The sequence below is a fragment of the Myxocyprinus asiaticus genome, chromosome 39, assembly GCF_019703515.2.
Source record: "Myxocyprinus asiaticus isolate MX2 ecotype Aquarium Trade chromosome 39, UBuf_Myxa_2, whole genome shotgun sequence".
In the NCBI taxonomy this organism is placed as follows: domain Eukaryota; kingdom Metazoa; phylum Chordata; class Actinopteri; order Cypriniformes; family Catostomidae; genus Myxocyprinus; species Myxocyprinus asiaticus.
In genome coordinates, this window is record NC_059382.1 from 7,053,769 (window position 1) to 7,072,695 (window position 18,927).

The 18,927-nt window shown below is 36.3% G+C and overlaps 1 protein-coding gene across 1 annotated transcript; it reads left to right on the top strand.

Annotated features, from left to right (window-relative positions):
• Positions 1 to 861: 861 nt before the first annotated feature.
• On the top strand, positions 862 to 16,786 carry si:dkey-238d18.5 (B-cell receptor CD22). Its single transcript, XM_051679143.1, has 11 exons — positions 862 to 967; positions 1,304 to 1,373; positions 4,330 to 4,692; positions 5,337 to 5,615; positions 7,369 to 7,623; positions 8,723 to 8,974; positions 9,103 to 9,366; positions 9,478 to 9,562; positions 9,720 to 9,806; positions 10,675 to 10,750; positions 15,337 to 16,786. The coding sequence occupies exons 2-11, from the start codon at positions 1,325 to 1,327 to the stop codon at positions 15,388 to 15,390; spliced, it is 1,764 nt and encodes a 587-aa protein (XP_051535103.1). The 5' UTR covers positions 862 to 967; positions 1,304 to 1,324; the 3' UTR covers positions 15,391 to 16,786.
• Positions 16,787 to 18,927: the final 2,141 nt, after the last annotated feature.

Sequence of the window (18,927 nt, forward strand, 5' to 3'; positions counted from 1 at the left end):
TCATTTATATTTTCTGTGACGTGTCCAATACTAAAGACATTTGCCACAAATCGTCTGGGGTTTTAGGCAGTGAAGTGAAGCGCTGTGGCACTTCGGGGACTTCCTGTGTGATATCTACACAGGATGTTGGTGTGTATGTGTACATGATATGAGGAGTTGAAAGTATGCTTTTATTCCAAATTTCCCCTAATTAATTTTGCTCCCACTAAAGATGTTTATGAAAGAAAGTGGTTTAAATGAAATGTTTTCTTTAATAAATAAATAAATCAGTTCAGTGGAAATTCAATATTGTAAACATAAGCTTACTATAAGACTGGACATTTGTCATGCTTTTGTTTTTGCATTGTAAAAGAATAAGTATGTTACAGTAATAAAATATATATGCTTAATGTAATAACAATAAAAGTAGATCAGACTTTGATCATGGTTTTTGCCTGGCAGATGGTATAATGGATAAGATAGGAGGAGGGACCCAAGAATATCATGGAGACTTGCAGTGTGTTCCTTTGACTTAGGCAAAAACTCCCTAGCAATAACCTAGGAACACCCTAGCAACCACACAGAAATGCACTAAAAACCACTCAGAGCACCTTAGTAACCACAGAATAGATGCTGCTCTATTTAAGATTCCTGAACTTACCTACATTCAGGAACTTCCGATTTTCCTAATATGGTATTATAAAATATTCTTATATTATAAAGCTATTTTATAGTATTATTATTAATCTATATTATTCAACAATTTAACACTTTGTGAAACTTTCAGAGACCAGTGTGAGCATATACAGTATATTGAATATGTACACCAAGTTTTAAACAAGGAAACTATAGACAAGTCAGAGGAGTCCTTAAGATAGGAAGTGATACTGACCATACTAAAATCAACAAACAGTGCCAGAAAAGAGGGAAGTACATTCTTAAATATTTAGCTCTCCAGCTGCAGATCAACTTAAGGACAGGCTATAAAGTAAGTGACAAAATAAAATTATCAAACCTTTGCTTATGGCAGAAACTCACAATTTAAATCCATTTCTGTTGAGACTATTCTTCTGCTTGTTAAAGGAAAGAAAACAAAATAATATTTGTAAAGTGTGCAAGTCTTATAGATTTGCATGAATGGCACTTAAAATGTGTGCTACAGCTACTTAGTTAGTCTGTTTGCATCCACAGTATGATATGTTTTTTGTGTGACTTTAATACATTTTAATGAGTTAGGCTACTTGCACCTTTCTGTTGGGGCTGTGGGAATACATAAGACCAAAATGGTTGAAAACACTGATCAAAGTTAAAAACCTATTTCCAGGTGCTCAACTTTGATCGGAAGATGGTGATTTTCTGGAACAGTTTATTCACACTCTTTCTCTGGCTCAAAGGTCAGTAAAATAAAACATGACATGTGTTTAAACCAACTATTGTATTTTAAGGTATAATATATATATATATATATATATATATATATATATATATATATATATATATATACATTGTTGGGGAGTAATGGAATACATGTAACGGGAATACGTATTTAAAATACAAAATATAAGTAACTGTATTCCACTACAGTTACAATTTAAATCATTGGTAATTAGAATACAGTTACATTCAAAAAGTATTTTGATTATTGAAGACATTACTTTGCATTTTATTGTCATTTGTTTCATTTAATATTTAATATTTAGTCCTTTCAGATGGAAAATATTATACATTTAAATGATGCGATCCAAAGTGCATTTGAACAGCGGTGAAACACTTTCTTATGATGTGTTACATTCATACAAGCAGACAGAGAAGTAAGTTTGAAGTAAGTTTGGAGCAGAAGAAATAAAAATAAACCTTGTGTAAATTGTCAGCTTTACGCTAAGCTAAAATGCTATTTCTAGCCATTTTACATGCACGTTACCAGGCACGATCATATTTTTTTATTAAGAAAATTGATCATAATTTCTTTTTTTCTAGTAAGGCCTTTGATATTAGGGCAAAATGTTCATATTTTTGATAGTAATTTTTGTATTGTTTTCCTGTTAAAATATCTAAAAATCCTTAAAACAAGATCAATTTGATTTATCTTGTTTTAGAAACAACACTGCATAAGATATTTAGTTTTTTCAGAGAATGTATTTTTAACATGTATTTTGTCTTACTGTACTGGCAGAGTTTTTATAGTCAAAACAAGTGAAAATAATCTACCAGTCCTGAAAAAGTAATCCAAAGTATTTAGAATACGTTATTGGCCATGAGTAATCTAATGAAATATGTTACAAATTACATTTTACAGCATGTATTCTGTAATCTGTAGTGGAATACATTTCAAAAGTAACCCTCCCAACCCTGTATATATACACTGTATATATATATATATATATATATATATATATATATATATATATATATATATATATATATATATGTCAGGCTTGAAAGATCCTGTTTAAGGAATTAGCTCTCTGATGCATGAATTACTAAATCTTTTAAACCATTAACCTACAGTAGTTGTAAGAGGTTCACAATTTGTTTTTCTCATTTAAAAGTTTTACTTCTAAAAAAATGAATTGTCATTTTAAAACATACTGTATGTAAAAAATCATGACCACTCATGTGAGATGAACAGTTCAGTCATTTCAGTAACATTATAAAAGCTCTTTTATTCTACATGGGTCAGGGGCACCTCTTGGGAGCAGCCGTGTTAACATCACATGACCGCTAAATACTACTTGCTTAATCTCAGTAACTACCCTAATATCGGACACTTTCATTCATAGTGTTAAATTCATCCTGGCTTACTGTGCATATTGAATTTCTACAATGAAATTGGTAAATGAAAACTACTTTGTACGAATGATGCAACATCCAGGCCACTAGGTGTCAGTGTAAGCCACATGTCACAACAGTACTGTAACAGATGTTTGTATTTGGGTCAAAAGGAGGGATCGGGACATGGCGATTCCAACTCAGGAATATCACTGTTTATTAACAGAAAATAAAAAGTTTGCTTAAAGTGCAACGGTGAAGCTTCAATTGTTGAACATTGAAACACTGTAGCGACCAACACACAAACAACTTCTCAGCCAGGCTCTCTCTCTCTTTCGGTGGACTGGACTGTCTTTTATCTCCCCCGACTCTCACTGTGAACATGGAAATGGTAATTAGTCACAATTAATCTCAGGTCCTTACCACTTTCTCTCTCCCTAGATGGGCACTTGACCACACCCTCAATGCCAAAATTATATTACAAACTTTTAAGTATTTGAAAATCAGACAAAAAAAACAAAAACAAAGGTACAGGACTGTCTACTTAACGTTTTAAAGAGGGAATGAACTACAATCCCATGAAGCACTGCGAATGACACACTCAAATTAGAAATGATAGAAGAATACACGACTATTGATTTAAAGTTGCTAAGTATCAGTAGGCCTACATAAATAAAAACTGTAATTAAATTAGTTGCAGAATATATATAAAATATTTGAGCAGTTTGAGAGTGTAGGGGAGTCCGACTCAATTGCATCGTTCGCAGTGCATCAATGAAGTGGGCAGTCGCTTCTTGTTCTACAAAATTCAGCTACTTAATTTTTTATGAATTTGAAACAGTGTGGACTGATGGCTTCAACAGAATCAAATACCATCAATTAACAACCTCTGAACTCATGGTAGGTCTGTCTTTAAAGGTTTATAATTTATTGTTAAAAATCAATTCACCTAGATGGAAATAATTTATGGAATTTTTACTTCCGTAACCAGATTGTTGCGATGGATTACTCTATTTCTAAATAATGCAATCATTGAAATGTATTATTTATAATAACGCATAATATAGTTTAATTCAAATACTATTGTAAAAGCTGCACCAGCATTGGGTAAAGGTCCAAGGTAATCCTCCCTGAAAAAGTATTACTGGGTAATAATGTCTTTTAAAGAGGACACCATGCATCAGAGGGTTTTGGTCCTATTTTTCGGTGACTCAAAAAGCAGCTCTATATTACTCAGTTAATCTCAGATCTAGCCCATGTAGAATTTAAAATATAACAGTGAGTCATTCCTCAGACAACGGAATTGCAGTGTAGTTCCAGTCATCTATGGGGGGAAAAAACTCTTAAGTGTACTAGAAATGACCAACACAAGTGGAGAAGACAAGAATTTTAGACCCCTTACTAAGATGCAACAATGCATAGGCATATTAACTGTTTATCAGTAAGAAAATGTTTAAATACCATGCCCTCTAACTGATAAAACTGAAAGGCAATGTGGGTTTTTGGATTTAATTGGTCACTAAATAGTCTAAGGATTAAATAACAATAATAGAAGGAAATGTATTTTATATCTACTTGCAGTGCCATCTATTTCTGCTGAATCGTGGAGTGCCAAAGTCCCCAACTCAGTGGTGGGTCTGACTGGCTCATGTGTGGTGATTCCCTGTACGTTCAGCTACCCAACAGATGGAAAGACACACAAACAGTTTACAGGAATCTGGTTCACAGAAAATCATGACATAATCTTCCATAAAGAGACCTCCAAAATCAACCAGAATTTCAAGGATCGTACTAGCCTCCTTGGAGATTTGCATAACAAAAACTGCACTTTAAAAATCAGCTCTCTGCATCAAAGCGACACAGGGCCATTCATGTTCCGGATTGAGATAAAGGATTTTGATATGTACACATATAAGGAAAATAAAGTTTCTGTAACAGTGAAAGGTAAGAGCTGCAAGAATAATTATAGACTGTTAAAGACCTCAATGAAATGAACTGTCTAGCGCAATTTTCTTTCCTTTGCTGACTTATTTTCTATTGAAACGGGCAGTTGAGGATGGGCATACCAAAGGGATTGTTCATTTTTGTTTTTTCAAATAGCTAATTACTGTACCTTTAGTTTACATCACAACCATGAACCATGATTTGCTACTTTCTGTTGCTAGTCTGATGCAGGCGGTGCAAGATTAGTTATCAATATTTTCTATCCTCTTCCCTGGAAGAGAAAGACTCCAATTTTGAATGCTGTCAACGTTTAGGAGGATGCTAGCATAGCCTCAAAGTTAACAAACATGGACTTGGAGCCACAAAAATCCCATTTTGATTTCATGGGGTCTTTAAGTGAAATGGTCAAAGCTTTTAAATTTCAGCTTTATTTACAAAACATCCATGATCAACCTAAGAATGTATCATTCATATAAATTGTGGAAATATGTTTAGATTGTAATTGGTACATTTTGTCAAACTGACTCTTGAAACATAGTTTGATGTTTACTATCCAAATACAGTCTTTTAATGAATGTGTCTGGGACAACATTAAAGTAAGACTGATGGAAAAATACAAATCTGTATTCCTACCACTTCATCAGATGCACCAGAACAACCTACCGTCTCTGTGGCAGAGGAAGCGACATCAGGGAAACCGGTGACAGCTACCTGTGTTGTGACCCATTCCTGTCTATCAGACCCTCCACGTTTCACCTGGAGCCATGACGGCAACCAATCTCAGGCACAAGATCACAGTCAAAAGCTGACATCATCTCTCACTTTCATTCCATCTAGAGAAGATCACAATAAACTTCTCAATTGCTCAGCTGAGTTCACTGGAGGGAAGAAAGTGACAGGCCACATAACGCTCAAAGTTAAATGTAAGATTACTCAGTCAGTTAAAGAAAAACATCTGCTATAATAAATGTAAATATAAATGTACTGGAGCAAACATATGTTCACAGAAAGTAATGTACTCACACTATAAGTCAAACGTTTACACATCTACTCATTCTTTACTATTAAAAGCTAGGGTATACTTAATTTTTCCAAGCGTCATTCCACCTTGCGCAAAGTAGGGTGCACAGCCTTTCAAAGTATACTCTAGTATGGACACTTTCTACGCATGTGCACTACATACAAAGACGATGCACACAGATGTGGGCTGTCCGCATGTCTAGAAATATTGCGCTCATTTATGTTGTGCAGATTGAGCGCACAACGTAGCAGCCCGTGGAAAAGCGATGTATACTGTACTTTGGTCTTTAAGTTTACGAACACATATACTAATATGCGTTTTATATGCAGGGTTGGGAGGGTTACTTTTGAAATGTATTCCACTACAGATTACAGAATACATCCTATAAAATGTAATTTGTAACGTATTCCGTTAGATTACTCAAGGTCAGTAACATATTCTAAATGCTGTGGATTACTTCTTCAGCACTGGTAGATTTTTTCACTTGTTTTGACTATAAAAACTCTGCCAGTACAGTAAGACAAAATAACGTTAAATATACATTCTCTGAAAAACCTAAATATCTTATGCAGTGTTGTTTCTAAAACAAGATAAATCAAACTGATCTTGTTTTAAGGATTATTAGATATTTTTACAGGAAAACAAATACAAAAATGATCATCATGAATAAGATTTTTGCCCTAATATCAAAGGTCTTACTAGAAAAAAAGAAATTATTCAACTTGAATTTTGATTAAAAAAAATATGATCGTGCCTGGTAACATGCATGTAAAATGGCTAGAAATAGCTAGCGTAAAGCTGACAATTTACACAAGGTTTATTTCTATTTCTTCTGCCCCAGATTTTCTTCAAACTTACTTCTCTGTCTGCTCGTATGAATGTAACACTTCATAAGAAAGTGTTCAAATGCACTTTGGATCGCATCATTTATATGTATAAATGTTTTCCATCTGAAAGGACTAAATATTAAATGAAACAAATGACAATAAAATGCAAAGTAATCTCTTCAGTAATCAAAATACTTTTTGAATGTAACTGTATTCTAATTACCAATGATTTAAATTGTAACTGTAGTGGAATACAGTTACTTATATTTTGTATTTTAAATACGTAATCCCATTACATGTATTCCATTACTCCCAAAAACTGTATATATGTATACAGTACTATATACTAAGACTGCTTTATGATACTCTTTTAGCACAGTTAACACCAGGCACATGCACCAATGATGCGCAAACCTGTGGATGTCTATGCGGCACATTTACAGTCTGCACATACTGTGTTGATGGTGAAATTTGCATCACACGCACTGTGTGCGAAACGTACCAGCATGCAGAAAACCAAAGTATACATTGCCCTTTATTCAAATGTTAACCACATTTTAGAATTACATGAAAACAATGCAATAATAGAATTGGAAATATGGGAAATATGTAGTGACCAAAGCATATTAACAAATCTAAACTATCTAATATTTTAGTTTCTTCAAAGAAGTCCCCCTTTGTCTAGATTGCAACACATTTTGCACCCTCTGGGCATCTCAACCAACTTCATGAGGTGCCACCTGGGAATGGTATTGAAGTACCTAATCCTAACCTAACTCTAACCCTTGCCATCTACTCAACGTTATATCAACATGTTATTTAAAACAGATCCTCCATATAATGTCAATGTGGTTAGAAATCCATCAGAAGTGAAGGAGCATGGCTCTTTAGAAGTGACCTGCACCAGTGATAGCAACCCTCCTGCAAACAGCTACCAGTGGTTCAGCTTAAATGGAAGTCTACTGACAGACACACAAACTCTTAGATTGGAGAGAGTGTCTCGGTATACTGAGGCCATTTCCTGCACAGCCATGAACACAGAGGGACAAAACAGTTCCAGTCTACAGAGGTTTAACGTGTTGTGTAAGTAGTGAATATTGTGTGTAATGGATCAATTATTCAAGTATATTCAAGATAAAGTATGTAATTTCTGTTTAGCGTCACCAAACATAATTGCAAACTTAGTGATTGTATTCAAACAGCTTTCCCAATCACATTGATCTCACAGTGAATTTGGTGACAGTAGGTCAAAACTTCTGCTGCTGAAATCGGTCTGTGCTCACTGAAATTTAAACCACTGCCCCCAGTGGCTGAAACTGGAAGTGTTGTTGGACATATGGGCACGTTTGAGCTCTATTTTCTGAGTGAAACATCCACAGAGTGGTGCCAAAAAATTAGTTGTATTTTTAGATGTAAATGATGTGATACTTTAAACAGGAATGCATATTTTATTAACTGTATACCGTAAACCAAACCCCAATCCTAAACCTAACCATCAAGGGAAAATTAAGGGAAAATACAACCTCCGAATCGCACTAATCATTAATTATATGAACGCAATTATTTTGTGGTTTCCATGGTACCACAACCAGTTTCTTTGAGACTTCTCGCGCAATTCGCTATCAGTAGCGTGACAGGAAAAAGTAAACACATTTGAATTGATGCAAAATATCTGATAGGAGATGCCGATTGTCAGTTACTCTGTAGGATGGAGTCAATTTCAGGTTACCTAAACATTTGGTAGCGACATGCAATGCAACAAATGTAACAATGCAGGTGCCATTAGACTAGCTTTTAAAAGTTGTCATTCTTTTTAAACCTAAGATAGTGTATAAAAAAAAGGGGCACTCCTGCGCGAGATGCTGAAAAACAACAAGACATGCAAAGGTCCAAAAACGAATGTCTAGAGCATGTTTACATAGAAAAACAATGGACAGATGCAAAACCATGTTCTTTGATCATTGTTTTTATTTTCCAGTGCCACATTTTATACACACTGTGTTAAGTTCAAAAGAACTTCCAACTTTTGAAAACACATATCTAGACACTTGCATTCTGATCTGTTCATTGCGCTGCATTTATAAGAACGTGGTTGGTCTGAACGGCCTCTTATACTGAAGTCGTATGAATTTTCCATGTATTGTAATAACTTATGTTTCATCCACCTTTTTATTTCAATCAGATCCTCCATATAATGTAAATGTGGTCAGTAAGCCATCAGTGAAGGAGAATAGCTCTGTAGAAGTGACCTGCACCAGTGATAGTAACCCCCGTGCACACAGCTACCAGTGGTTCAGCTTAAATGGGACTCAGTTAGGAAAGGAACACAATTACACTCTGGAGAGAGTGTCTCGGCATTTTGAAGCCATCTCCTGTACAGCCTTTAACACAGAGGGAAAAAATAGTTCCAGTCCATGGAAACTTAATGTGTTGTGTAAGTAATCATAATCTATTTAGATTCAAGATTCAAAAAGCTTTTGTTGGCAATGTTATCTATCTATCCATCCATCCATCTGGTTTTTAATCAGTCTATGTTTCACACTGTTTGATCGTGGTTTATAGATCCTCCAGAGATTAAAAATGGATCTTCCTGCAAGTCCGAAATGTCTACAGTGTGTGTGTGTATTGTGGACTCCAACCCCCTTAGTGAAGTGAAGTGGTTTGGTCCAGATTCTTCCAGAACCTTCCCCAGCTCCAGTATTCATCAAAACAAGTCTCTTACCATAATTACCCTTGAGGGGGGGCTGGGTTTCCCCAAGACTCTCCATTGCTATGCCACTAACAGTGAGGGAAACGCTTCCAAAACCTTCCAAGTACCTCAGAATGGTGAGAAGTCACATCCAGCCCTTTTGATTTGTTAAAGTATTTTTGAAATAGCATATGATCATGGTTTTGATGCCAAGGGAATTGGTTAAAGAGTGGTTTCTTTCTTTACAGGTGTGATAATATATCTTGCTGTTGCTGTAGCTGTTATTGTAGTTATTTTAATGGCCATTTTAGGGTGTGTAGTGAGAAGGCACTGGTAAGAATCTATCTCTCTCTCTCTCTCTCTCTCTCTCTCTCTCTCGATTTATTTAACTCACTCACTGACTTAATCACTCATTCTTATTCCATCTCCTTTGTTCCTCTTTTGCTCCCTGGCAACCTCCCTGCATTTGAAATCCCCCTTTTTCTTGAAGTGGATGCAGAGCTACACAACAGCCTAAAATGAGTATAAAGAATGAACAGAATGAAATGAAGACAACCCCAAAGTCTTGTTTAGAGAAGTATTCATAATTTACTGTTTACTGTGTATTGGCAATATAAAGTGGGGTCTTAAAGTCTGAGACCACATTTTAATTTTTTTAGGATGTAATAAAATTTAGGCAATGAGAATTTATTATATAAAATGAAGAAATTTCATGGTGACTAATCAAATGAACCTATTTTTGAAATTTGTGATATTGACTTTAACTCAAAAGATCTGACAATACACTATTTTTTCAGAATAAGTCTTTTGTATTAACTGTACAAAAGATCTGTTTTCCTTGAAGCACAGGCCATGTCTTTGAAGTTGAAACCTCTGTTTTCGGTTTCAGTTTTCAGTTTTGAGAGCATTTTCGAAAGTCTCTGTTTTGTGCGAGCTGTGAGGCAATCGTCTGTGTTCCGCGACTACTATTGGGTCCTTCAATAACGTATAACTTGCGAGGAAGGGCAGCCGGTGGAGATTCTCGTGCCCCCCTAGGGAGTTGGTGCCCTACGCAGGCTGCATATACAAGAATAGGGAGCGCACTATGGCTGCCGTCACATCATCCAGGTGGATGCTGCACACTGATGGTGGTTGAGGAGAGTCCCCTGTTCACTATGAAATTGCTTTGAATTTAGTGTCAGAAAAGTGCTATAGCCTATAAATGTAACATTCATTAATTGAACTTGTGGAGCTTAAGCCAATTCAACAACATGCATGCTTAAAGCAAAAGTGGTACATGGCAAAACTAAGAAATTCTAGCAAAGAAAATGTTGATTTTAATTCAAATTGTTATGTTGATAATAGGTCTCGTGCTTTTGGACCCCATTACAGTACATATGTATTAGTCACCTAAATATGTTTCAAAACTGTTATTAATTCTTTCTATATCTTTTTATGAAAAACAGTGAAGAAGAGAAAGGCAGTGACACAGATCTTTATACAAACTACCCAGTCGGCCATCCTGTCTATGACAATCGTAGGGTATGTACAACATTCTATGAGTGACAAAACATTTTACATATTAGCTTATAAGTAAGATGTATTAAAAGCATGTAATGTATAAAAGCATGTAATGTTATACCTAGGGTGACCAGATTCCTGCTTGTGGAAAATGGGACAGCCCCCTCCTAACAAAAATGAAACTGACGTATCCTTACCTAGGCACAGATTAATACGAAGTAGAGGGTGTATCCACATCTGTAACTGTTGTCGCCTTGTACTTTTCACTGGCAGCAGTTTTTCTCAGTGCGCTTGTCTTTCAAGAGTTTATCGTAAAATGCAGAGAAGTCCAGTCCAAAATTAAGACGTATGAAAAGCATTGCCTTCATGACTGTTACACTGATTCGAGATTTATCCGGTGTCCATGCTACGCTCAGTAATGAGAACACATGCTCCACAGATGCAGATGTCCCAGGCAGGCATAAAACAAATTCCACAACCTTGGATAAGACTCCGAAGTTGATGGTCTTGCTCTCCAGCTCACGAAACACTTCTGTCCATCTCTCAGACATGGCCGTTTTGATCATGTTCCACTTAGTGATGCGACGAGTGACAATGTTTTCCATGCAAGCTCACTCATCAAAGAGCGTGGTTTCATCAATCAAACTGAGAGCAGGGATTCTGGAGTAGAAGTGTTCGAGGTTGATCTGAATGTGTTTCCACTCTGGGATGTCTCTCGGTAGGGCCTACTCAAGTTTTTCTGTGTTCTCCAATGAGCGGCTCCAATTTTGGAGGTAATCCACCGATGCTGAATAAAAGTTTCTCACTGCACAAAAGAAATCATCCGCTCGCATTTCACCAGCTTCAACCAGGGCATCCAACTGCTTTTTAATGTCAGAGGGTATGAATGATTCCTCCAGCCTGGCCTGCAAGACTTTTTTCAGGTCATGAATGTGCAAAGCTATGGCCGTGGACAACAGAATGATAAGCAAAATGTCCTTCACTTTGCGTGCACCTTTTCAGATTTGGAACTTTGCTTCACAAAAGCTTTTTTATGAGGAGCTTTTTTTTGAAGCTCCTCATTACGTAACTATTATAAGCGTACATGCACGCTTCTTTGACATTTTTCCAGCCGCAATTTCATCTGTGTGCTCTTCAGTCAGTTCTGGATGTCTATTGATAGGGGATTGTAATTGAATAGTTTAATCCAATCACGTACTTCAAATGACATGGTGTGATTTTATTGGTTTTACAAGCCTTCTCTTTGGCTACCTTTGATTAGAATACTCACGTGACTGAGAAAGCCACATAGGCGATATAGAAATTTTAGGAGAGGGGAAATACGGGACAATACACAATTTTTACTGAATAAATTGGGACACTGGAAAAAGTGCTTGAATACAGGACTGTCCTGGGAAAAACGGGACGTCTGGCCACCCTAGTTATAACAAACATTCTGTTTCTGAGCAGTGCAACATCTGATAAGGTGTTCCTTGATAGTTTATTAGATGTGTTGCTACAGGTTTCACTGTGAGATTTAATGTTTTGTTTATGTTATCAGCATATGAGTCACAAGTTCAAGTCACACATCAGCTGAAGTTGCTAAAACTGACAAATACACTCTGACAGCTGACACACACAAGCACACACTAATATGCAACAACAAAAGATGAAAACATTAACTAACTAAAACACAATGTTAGTTATTTAGCCTTTATTTGTCCCCAAGGGGCAATTTGTTCTGCAGCAATGATATACATAAAATACAATGACATACCTTGATTACAATGCACAAAGTACAAAGTACACTATTAAAAAGAAAATCACATAAAATGTAAAATCAGGAGACCTGGGTAGCTCAGTGGTAAAATACGCTGGCTACCACCCCTGGAGTTCACTAGCTCACTAGTTCGAATCCCAGGGCGTGCTGAATGACTCCAGCCAGGTCTCCTAAGCAACCAAATTGGCCCAGTTGCTAGGGAGGGTAGAGTCACATGGGGTAAACTCCTTGTGGTCGCTATAATGTGGTTCATTCTCGGCGGGGCACGTGGCGAGTTGAGCGTGGTTGCTGCAGTGGATGGCATGAAGCCTCCACACGCACTATGTCTCCGTGGCAACTGCTCAACAAGCTATGTGATAAGATGCATGGGTTGATTGTTGCAGAGGCAACTGGGATTCATCCTCTGCCACCTGGACTGAGGCAAATCACTACATGACCACCAGGACTTGGTAGCACATTGGGAATTGGGCATTCCAAATTGGGGGAAAAATTTTAAAAAATAAAATAAAATGTAAAAACATTATAAACTTTAAAAAATAAATCACCAGAAGCCATGGTTCACATTCATACATCATTACAGAAGAGAAAAGGAATAATAAGAGAAAGAGAGATGGAGTGCAGGAGTACTACCTTTTTTTTTATAGAGTTAAGCTGAGGGAAAAAATGAAAATTTAAATCTATTAGTTCTTGCTAAAGGAACTCTATAAAGGGTACCCGAGGGCAAGGTCTCAAACACTTGATGGAGAGGATGCGCAATGTTGGACACATTGGAGTTTGCTTTTCTTAAATCCTCTGATAAATAGATAAATAGTTTTACTCCAGTAATTTTGCTACAGGTGTTGACTTCCCTTGCTGGTGCATTTTTTGTTTTACCATTAGTAAGGCAAACCAACAAATCAGTGAAAATGTAAAAACAGATTCAATATAGGCTTTATAGAAAAGGTCATCATTGTCCTATCAACTTGATACCCAGCTAGTTTTCTTAAACAAAAGAGATGTTGCTGACTTAACTTGCTCAAGTTGTGTGTATTTTTTTCAAAAGTCAACTTATTATCAATTATGGTACCTATGTACTTAAAACATTCAACTAACTCAATGCTTGATCGTGATTAAAGTGTCAGCGATGGCTGAAGTTTTCTGCCTAAAGTCAATGCACATGTCTTTAGATTTACAAACATTTAACTCTAAATTAGTATCCTGACACCATTTCAAAAAGTAGTCCACAACAGGGCCATGGTCCTTTTCTTCCTCCACCAAGTACTCACTACTACTGTGTCATCTGCAAATTTCAAAATGTGCAGATTTTCAAACTGACTACAGCACTCGTCAGTATATAGGATGTAAAGAAGAGGAGAGAGAGCACGTCCTTGGGAGAACCAGTTGATGTCATGAATCATACCCAACAAGCTGTTGTTAACTCTCACTCTCTGGGATCTGTTGGTGAGGAAGTGAAGTATCCAAGCAGCCATGTTGGAATACACACCAAAACGTGCTATAAGCTTATGCACCAGCAGATTTGGCAGAATAGAATTAAAGGCTGAGGAAAAATCCACAAATAACAACCTGACATGATTTCCACTTCCCTCTAGATGTTTAAATAAGTGCATCTTAATAAATAAGTCCAATTTAAATCAGTGCAATGTGCATCTTAATTGATGTATGTTGACAAAGCCAATATACTGTTATTCTTTAGACTTTGTTTAGGGTTTTCCCTTAACAAAGACCAAAATGATCAATCGTAGCTTCTCCTATAGCTATTAAAGCTACATCCACCAAACTCGGCATGGACCTTCAGACTGTTCTGACTCATTGCTATATCTTTTCTAACTGATCGGAATAACCGTTTTCACACAGCTGACCATAAAAAATAAAAAAAAATGACTGATTGACAGAATGTTCAAACGCTGTATTGATAATGCTCGTTAATTTAAACTGCAACTGTCAAAAAATGTAAATGTAAACAAACACACAAGGCCTGCCATATCATGATTTAGGTTACAATAGAAAATCTATACATTATATATCTTTCTGAAGGTTTTATCTGAAAAACTGAAGAAAAACTAAAAAGGCACAAGCCAACATCAAAGTTTGTCTGAACAAACTTTACCTACCAAGTTATCATTTAAGGAATATTCCGGGTTCAAGTTAAGCTCAATCGGCAGCATTTTTGGCATAATATTGATTACCACAAAATAAATTTTGACTTGCCCCTCCTTTTCTTTAAAAAAAAAAAAAAAAAGAAGCAAAAATCGAGGTGACAGTGAGGCACTTACAATGGAAGTGAATGGGGGCCAATTTTTAACATTAAAATACTCACTTTTTCAAAAGTACAGCCACAAGACATAAACAATATACGTGTTAATATGGTTTTAGTGTGATAAAATCACTTACTAATTATTTTTTTTTTGTATAAAGTTGTAGCCATTTTTACAACCATGACCATGACAATGTAGTCAACAAATCTAAAACCTTAAAATGACTAAAAATTACGTTTTAAACAAATTTACAGCTCAAATAATACAAGAGTTTTAACATAAGAATTAATGTACAGTAAGTGCTTTTACATAATTATAAGCTTCACATTTCTGCCTTTAAACCCTCTAAAAATTGGCCACATTCACTTCCATTGTAAGTGCCTCACTGTTACCTCGATCTTTGCTTTTCTTTCTTTTTTTTCTTTTTTTAAAGAAGGAACATTTTGAAAAAGTTTTTGTGGTAATCATCATTATGCCACAAAGGCTGTCGATTGAGTTTAACTTGCATTGAACCGGGAATATTTCTTTAAGTGGGATAATATAATAAACTGGATTTATGTTGGCTGTGACATACTGTACTTTCTTTTGTTCAGTGTGATGAGCAACACCTGGAAGATATGGAAGATGCAGTCTACGCTAACATGTAAATGTGTCATCCTACCAGAAATAATGCAGAGAAAGACCAAGAAAGGCACATGAATGTTGACGTCTGCACGCAAGATTATGCAGTTCAAATGTTTAAAGACAAAATGGGCTTGCAACTGAGAAACAATAACAAACATTAGTGACACAGTGCGCTATAAACCTATAGGTGAGACAAAGGCTAGTTGTCACATTTTTTACTCCTGAATTTTTTATGTTTATTTTTGGAAGTCAATCTCTATACAGGCATATACCAAGTAGAGCAAGTCCTGGTAACAGCAACAATAAAAAGCTACTTAACATAATTACTGTTTATTTAACACACATCGATCTCATGATAGCATTATCTTTGCTTTGGGCAAAAGATACATTTAAAACAACTTTTTGGTAATTTCTGTTTGGAGTATAGATTTCACTAAAAAGATTCAAATTTAAGAGGGTTTTGAACATGATGTTTGAAACCAACACATACATTTACTGCTTGAGAAAAGATGCATTTTTTGTAATTGGACTTTTGACTCAAAAACGTACTGAGACGTAGCCCTGATGACAACTTCACAGTGTCAAAACTAGCCCCAGGCTCCTCTATAAAAAGTGCATTATATACAGAGTTTAAAGGCAAAATGTGTATTTTCATATATTTAATGCTTTTGAGTTCAGATTGCCTTTCCCATTATTATTAGTATTATTATTATTATTATTATTATTAAATGGCATGCAGAAAACATCCTTTTATTCTGTCTGATATCATTTAACCCCTTAACATCCGGCCTCTTTTTGTGCATGAGCTTGAAAACGACATACCCAAAGTAAAACTCTTCCAGTTCTTGAACCATTTGGTCTACAAACACAAACTTGGGCACGTTTGAAAGTAGACACTTAGACATTTGTTATTCAAGAGTAAAAATGTATCATTTTAGTATAAAAAAAAATTTGAGCTATTCAAATATTTTGAATAGTGACCACAAATATTATTTATAAAATACTTTTTTTATTTGAAATATGCAAGACTATGCGCAGTGCCCCAAAAACACATCTGATACAAAGCCACATGTTTGAAGTCAATATGATGAAAACGCTTTGTTCCATAATGATTTATGTAAGTGTACTTCCAAAAAAGGTCACTTGGAGGCGCCAATTGTAGTAACTACGTAAGCCAAATGTTGACTGTGGTTCAAAACACACAATTTGTTTACATTTCAATGTAAAAAATACCGCACAAACCAAAATATACATGAAGATGTCATTTTATTATTATTATTATTATTTGGGAATATATTATAATGCATTCCATATATATATATATGTATGCATTTTATAAACAATGTGAAAAGAACATTATAATTTGAAATGATGCAATGGAAATAAACTTTTAATTACAATAAAGATGCTTCTGTTCATTTTCCCCATACAAATGTAAATTGACTTTTTAGAGCTTTTGCTCTGCCGTTCACCCAGGGTCTTTAGCCACTGCCTCAAGCCGGGAAGTCTCGCTCTCCCCGGCTTCGATCACCGTCTGTGAAGCCTGGAGCACACCTGCTCCCAATGTAAATTGAACGAAAAGCATTGGGGAAAAATGACTAAGAATGCCCCTGGATGTGCAGTTGTACAGGGAGCTGAAAAAAATGACTAAATCAATGCATTGGGAGAGCGTGTGCTCCAGGGTCCAACTCACGGTGAGCAAAGCTGGGGAGGGTGGCTTGAATGACATGTCCGATCCCCTGGATGTGCAGTTGAACGGGGGTTTGATGAAAAAATGCAGTCGGGAGATGTGTGTTCTCCAAACTCTTAGCGATGGTGACTGAAGCTGAGGAGGGTGGATCAGATCGCAGGTCCAAAAGCTGAGTTCTTTGTCAACAGTACAGCAGTAACACACTATAACTGCATACCGTGCATAAAAGCGCACACACAAAAAAACACAGTCCACGGTTTTCCACTCCGAAACTTCGCGAATCGGCATCAGGAATATAAACAACCCTTATATCATTTTCATCTTTTCATAGGCTACACGACCCATCAGTCAAAAATAGCTTTTCATTGGCCGGCTTTATCCAGAGACAAACATGGGCTGTGTCTCGTTTGGAAGGATGCGTCCTCTGGAGGTCGCATTTTTTGGCCGCGTACGTCATCGAGGCTGTCTCCTTTCATAAAAGCGAGTAGGACACTTCGAATGCAGCCGTCGAATGTGACCTTCTTTCAAGGGAATTCGGAGGATGCATGAGGTGTATCCTTTGTGGGCACTCACAACCCACAATTCTTTGCTTCAATGGAAATGTCAAAAAAAAAAATGATGCCAATTTGCCCGTAAATATGATGTTCAAACGCAAGTAATGTTAATTCCCAAGTTGAAGTACTTCAGTAGATGGGTGCAGAGTATATAATTATATTAATCTATATTTAAAATAAAGTATTAGACTAAAAGTACACCTGTAAAATCTATTTTCTTTTCTCTTTACATCATTATAACTCTCCTAAAATGTACCTCGTACCTTCCCTTCTAAAGGGAATTTGTTCCCTTCTCACTCAAAGCGCTCACGCTTGTTAAAGAGTGGCGTGCTGTCATAGCAACCATGTTACCTTCCATTTCCAAGACTTGTTTAAAGGAGGACACTCGGTATACTGCAGCCTTCAAAGGAAGCGTCCTACCTAACATGCAGCCTTCAAAAGAGACACAGCCATGGATGATGCAAATCTTTATATCACTCCTGTGGACTGTCCTGTTTGGCTAGTCTGAGTGACTACCCAATCACAACTGCACAGAAAATGTTGAGGGCGGGCTCATTTTGTTTGTAAAAAAATGAAGCTTGGGTGGTTTGCTACTGAAACACTACATCGAGTGCAAGATTTTGCAGAGAATGGACATGAATGATAACGTGTTGAATATGTAAAACCTGAACAAAGACAGATTGATTAATATTTCATCATATTTGTACATTTTTGGACAAAAATCGCTAATGGATTTTATTTATTGGACTCTTGCAATGAAAAGCATACCAAAGTTTGGAGAATTGTTTTCATCTGTGTTTGGCTGGATGACAATAAATGTAAGAACTTCCGGTTTCATTTTCCGTGTTTTGATTTTCACTCTTGACACGTTTAATAAAATATTATTGTTGCAACTTTGCGATTTTTAAAATCGCTTTAAAATATCAAATCTTGAGACCCAGATCTTTCAAATGATATATTGGATGTCAATATTAGTTTACAATTTCACAGTTTAAACATGCATTAAACATAAATTAAATGTAAATACATACGCAAGTGGGTCGTTTTTGACCCACCCGTTGTTAAGAGGTTAAACAGCTATCATGAAATATCACATCTGTCTCTGTAACAGCCCTAGGCTCGGTAAACAGAAATCTTTTACATGCTGCGGTCCAGATAATTTGTTTAGCTAATAAGAAGACTTACAGCCTCTCAATCATTGTGCACGTTTGTAACGGTAGCCAGCTGGTAGATAGCTGTGCGTTGTATAAACCCCACTCCCCTGGCCTCAAGAGGCACGCTAAGTGCTGTATCCTTTAGCCTCCTCATTAGAGCGC

Coding starts and splice junctions, on each gene's coding strand:
- si:dkey-238d18.5 (XM_051679143.1), top strand. CDS start 1,325: ATGGTGATTTTCTGGAACAGTTTATTCACACTCTTTCTCTGGCTCAAA. Junction 5,616..7,368: donor CATAACGCTCAAAGTTAAAT/GTAAGATTACTC, acceptor TATTTAAAACAG/ATCCTCCATATAATGTCAAT. Junction 7,624..8,722: donor ACAGAGGTTTAACGTGTTGT/GTAAGTAGTGAA, acceptor TATTTCAATCAG/ATCCTCCATATAATGTAAAT.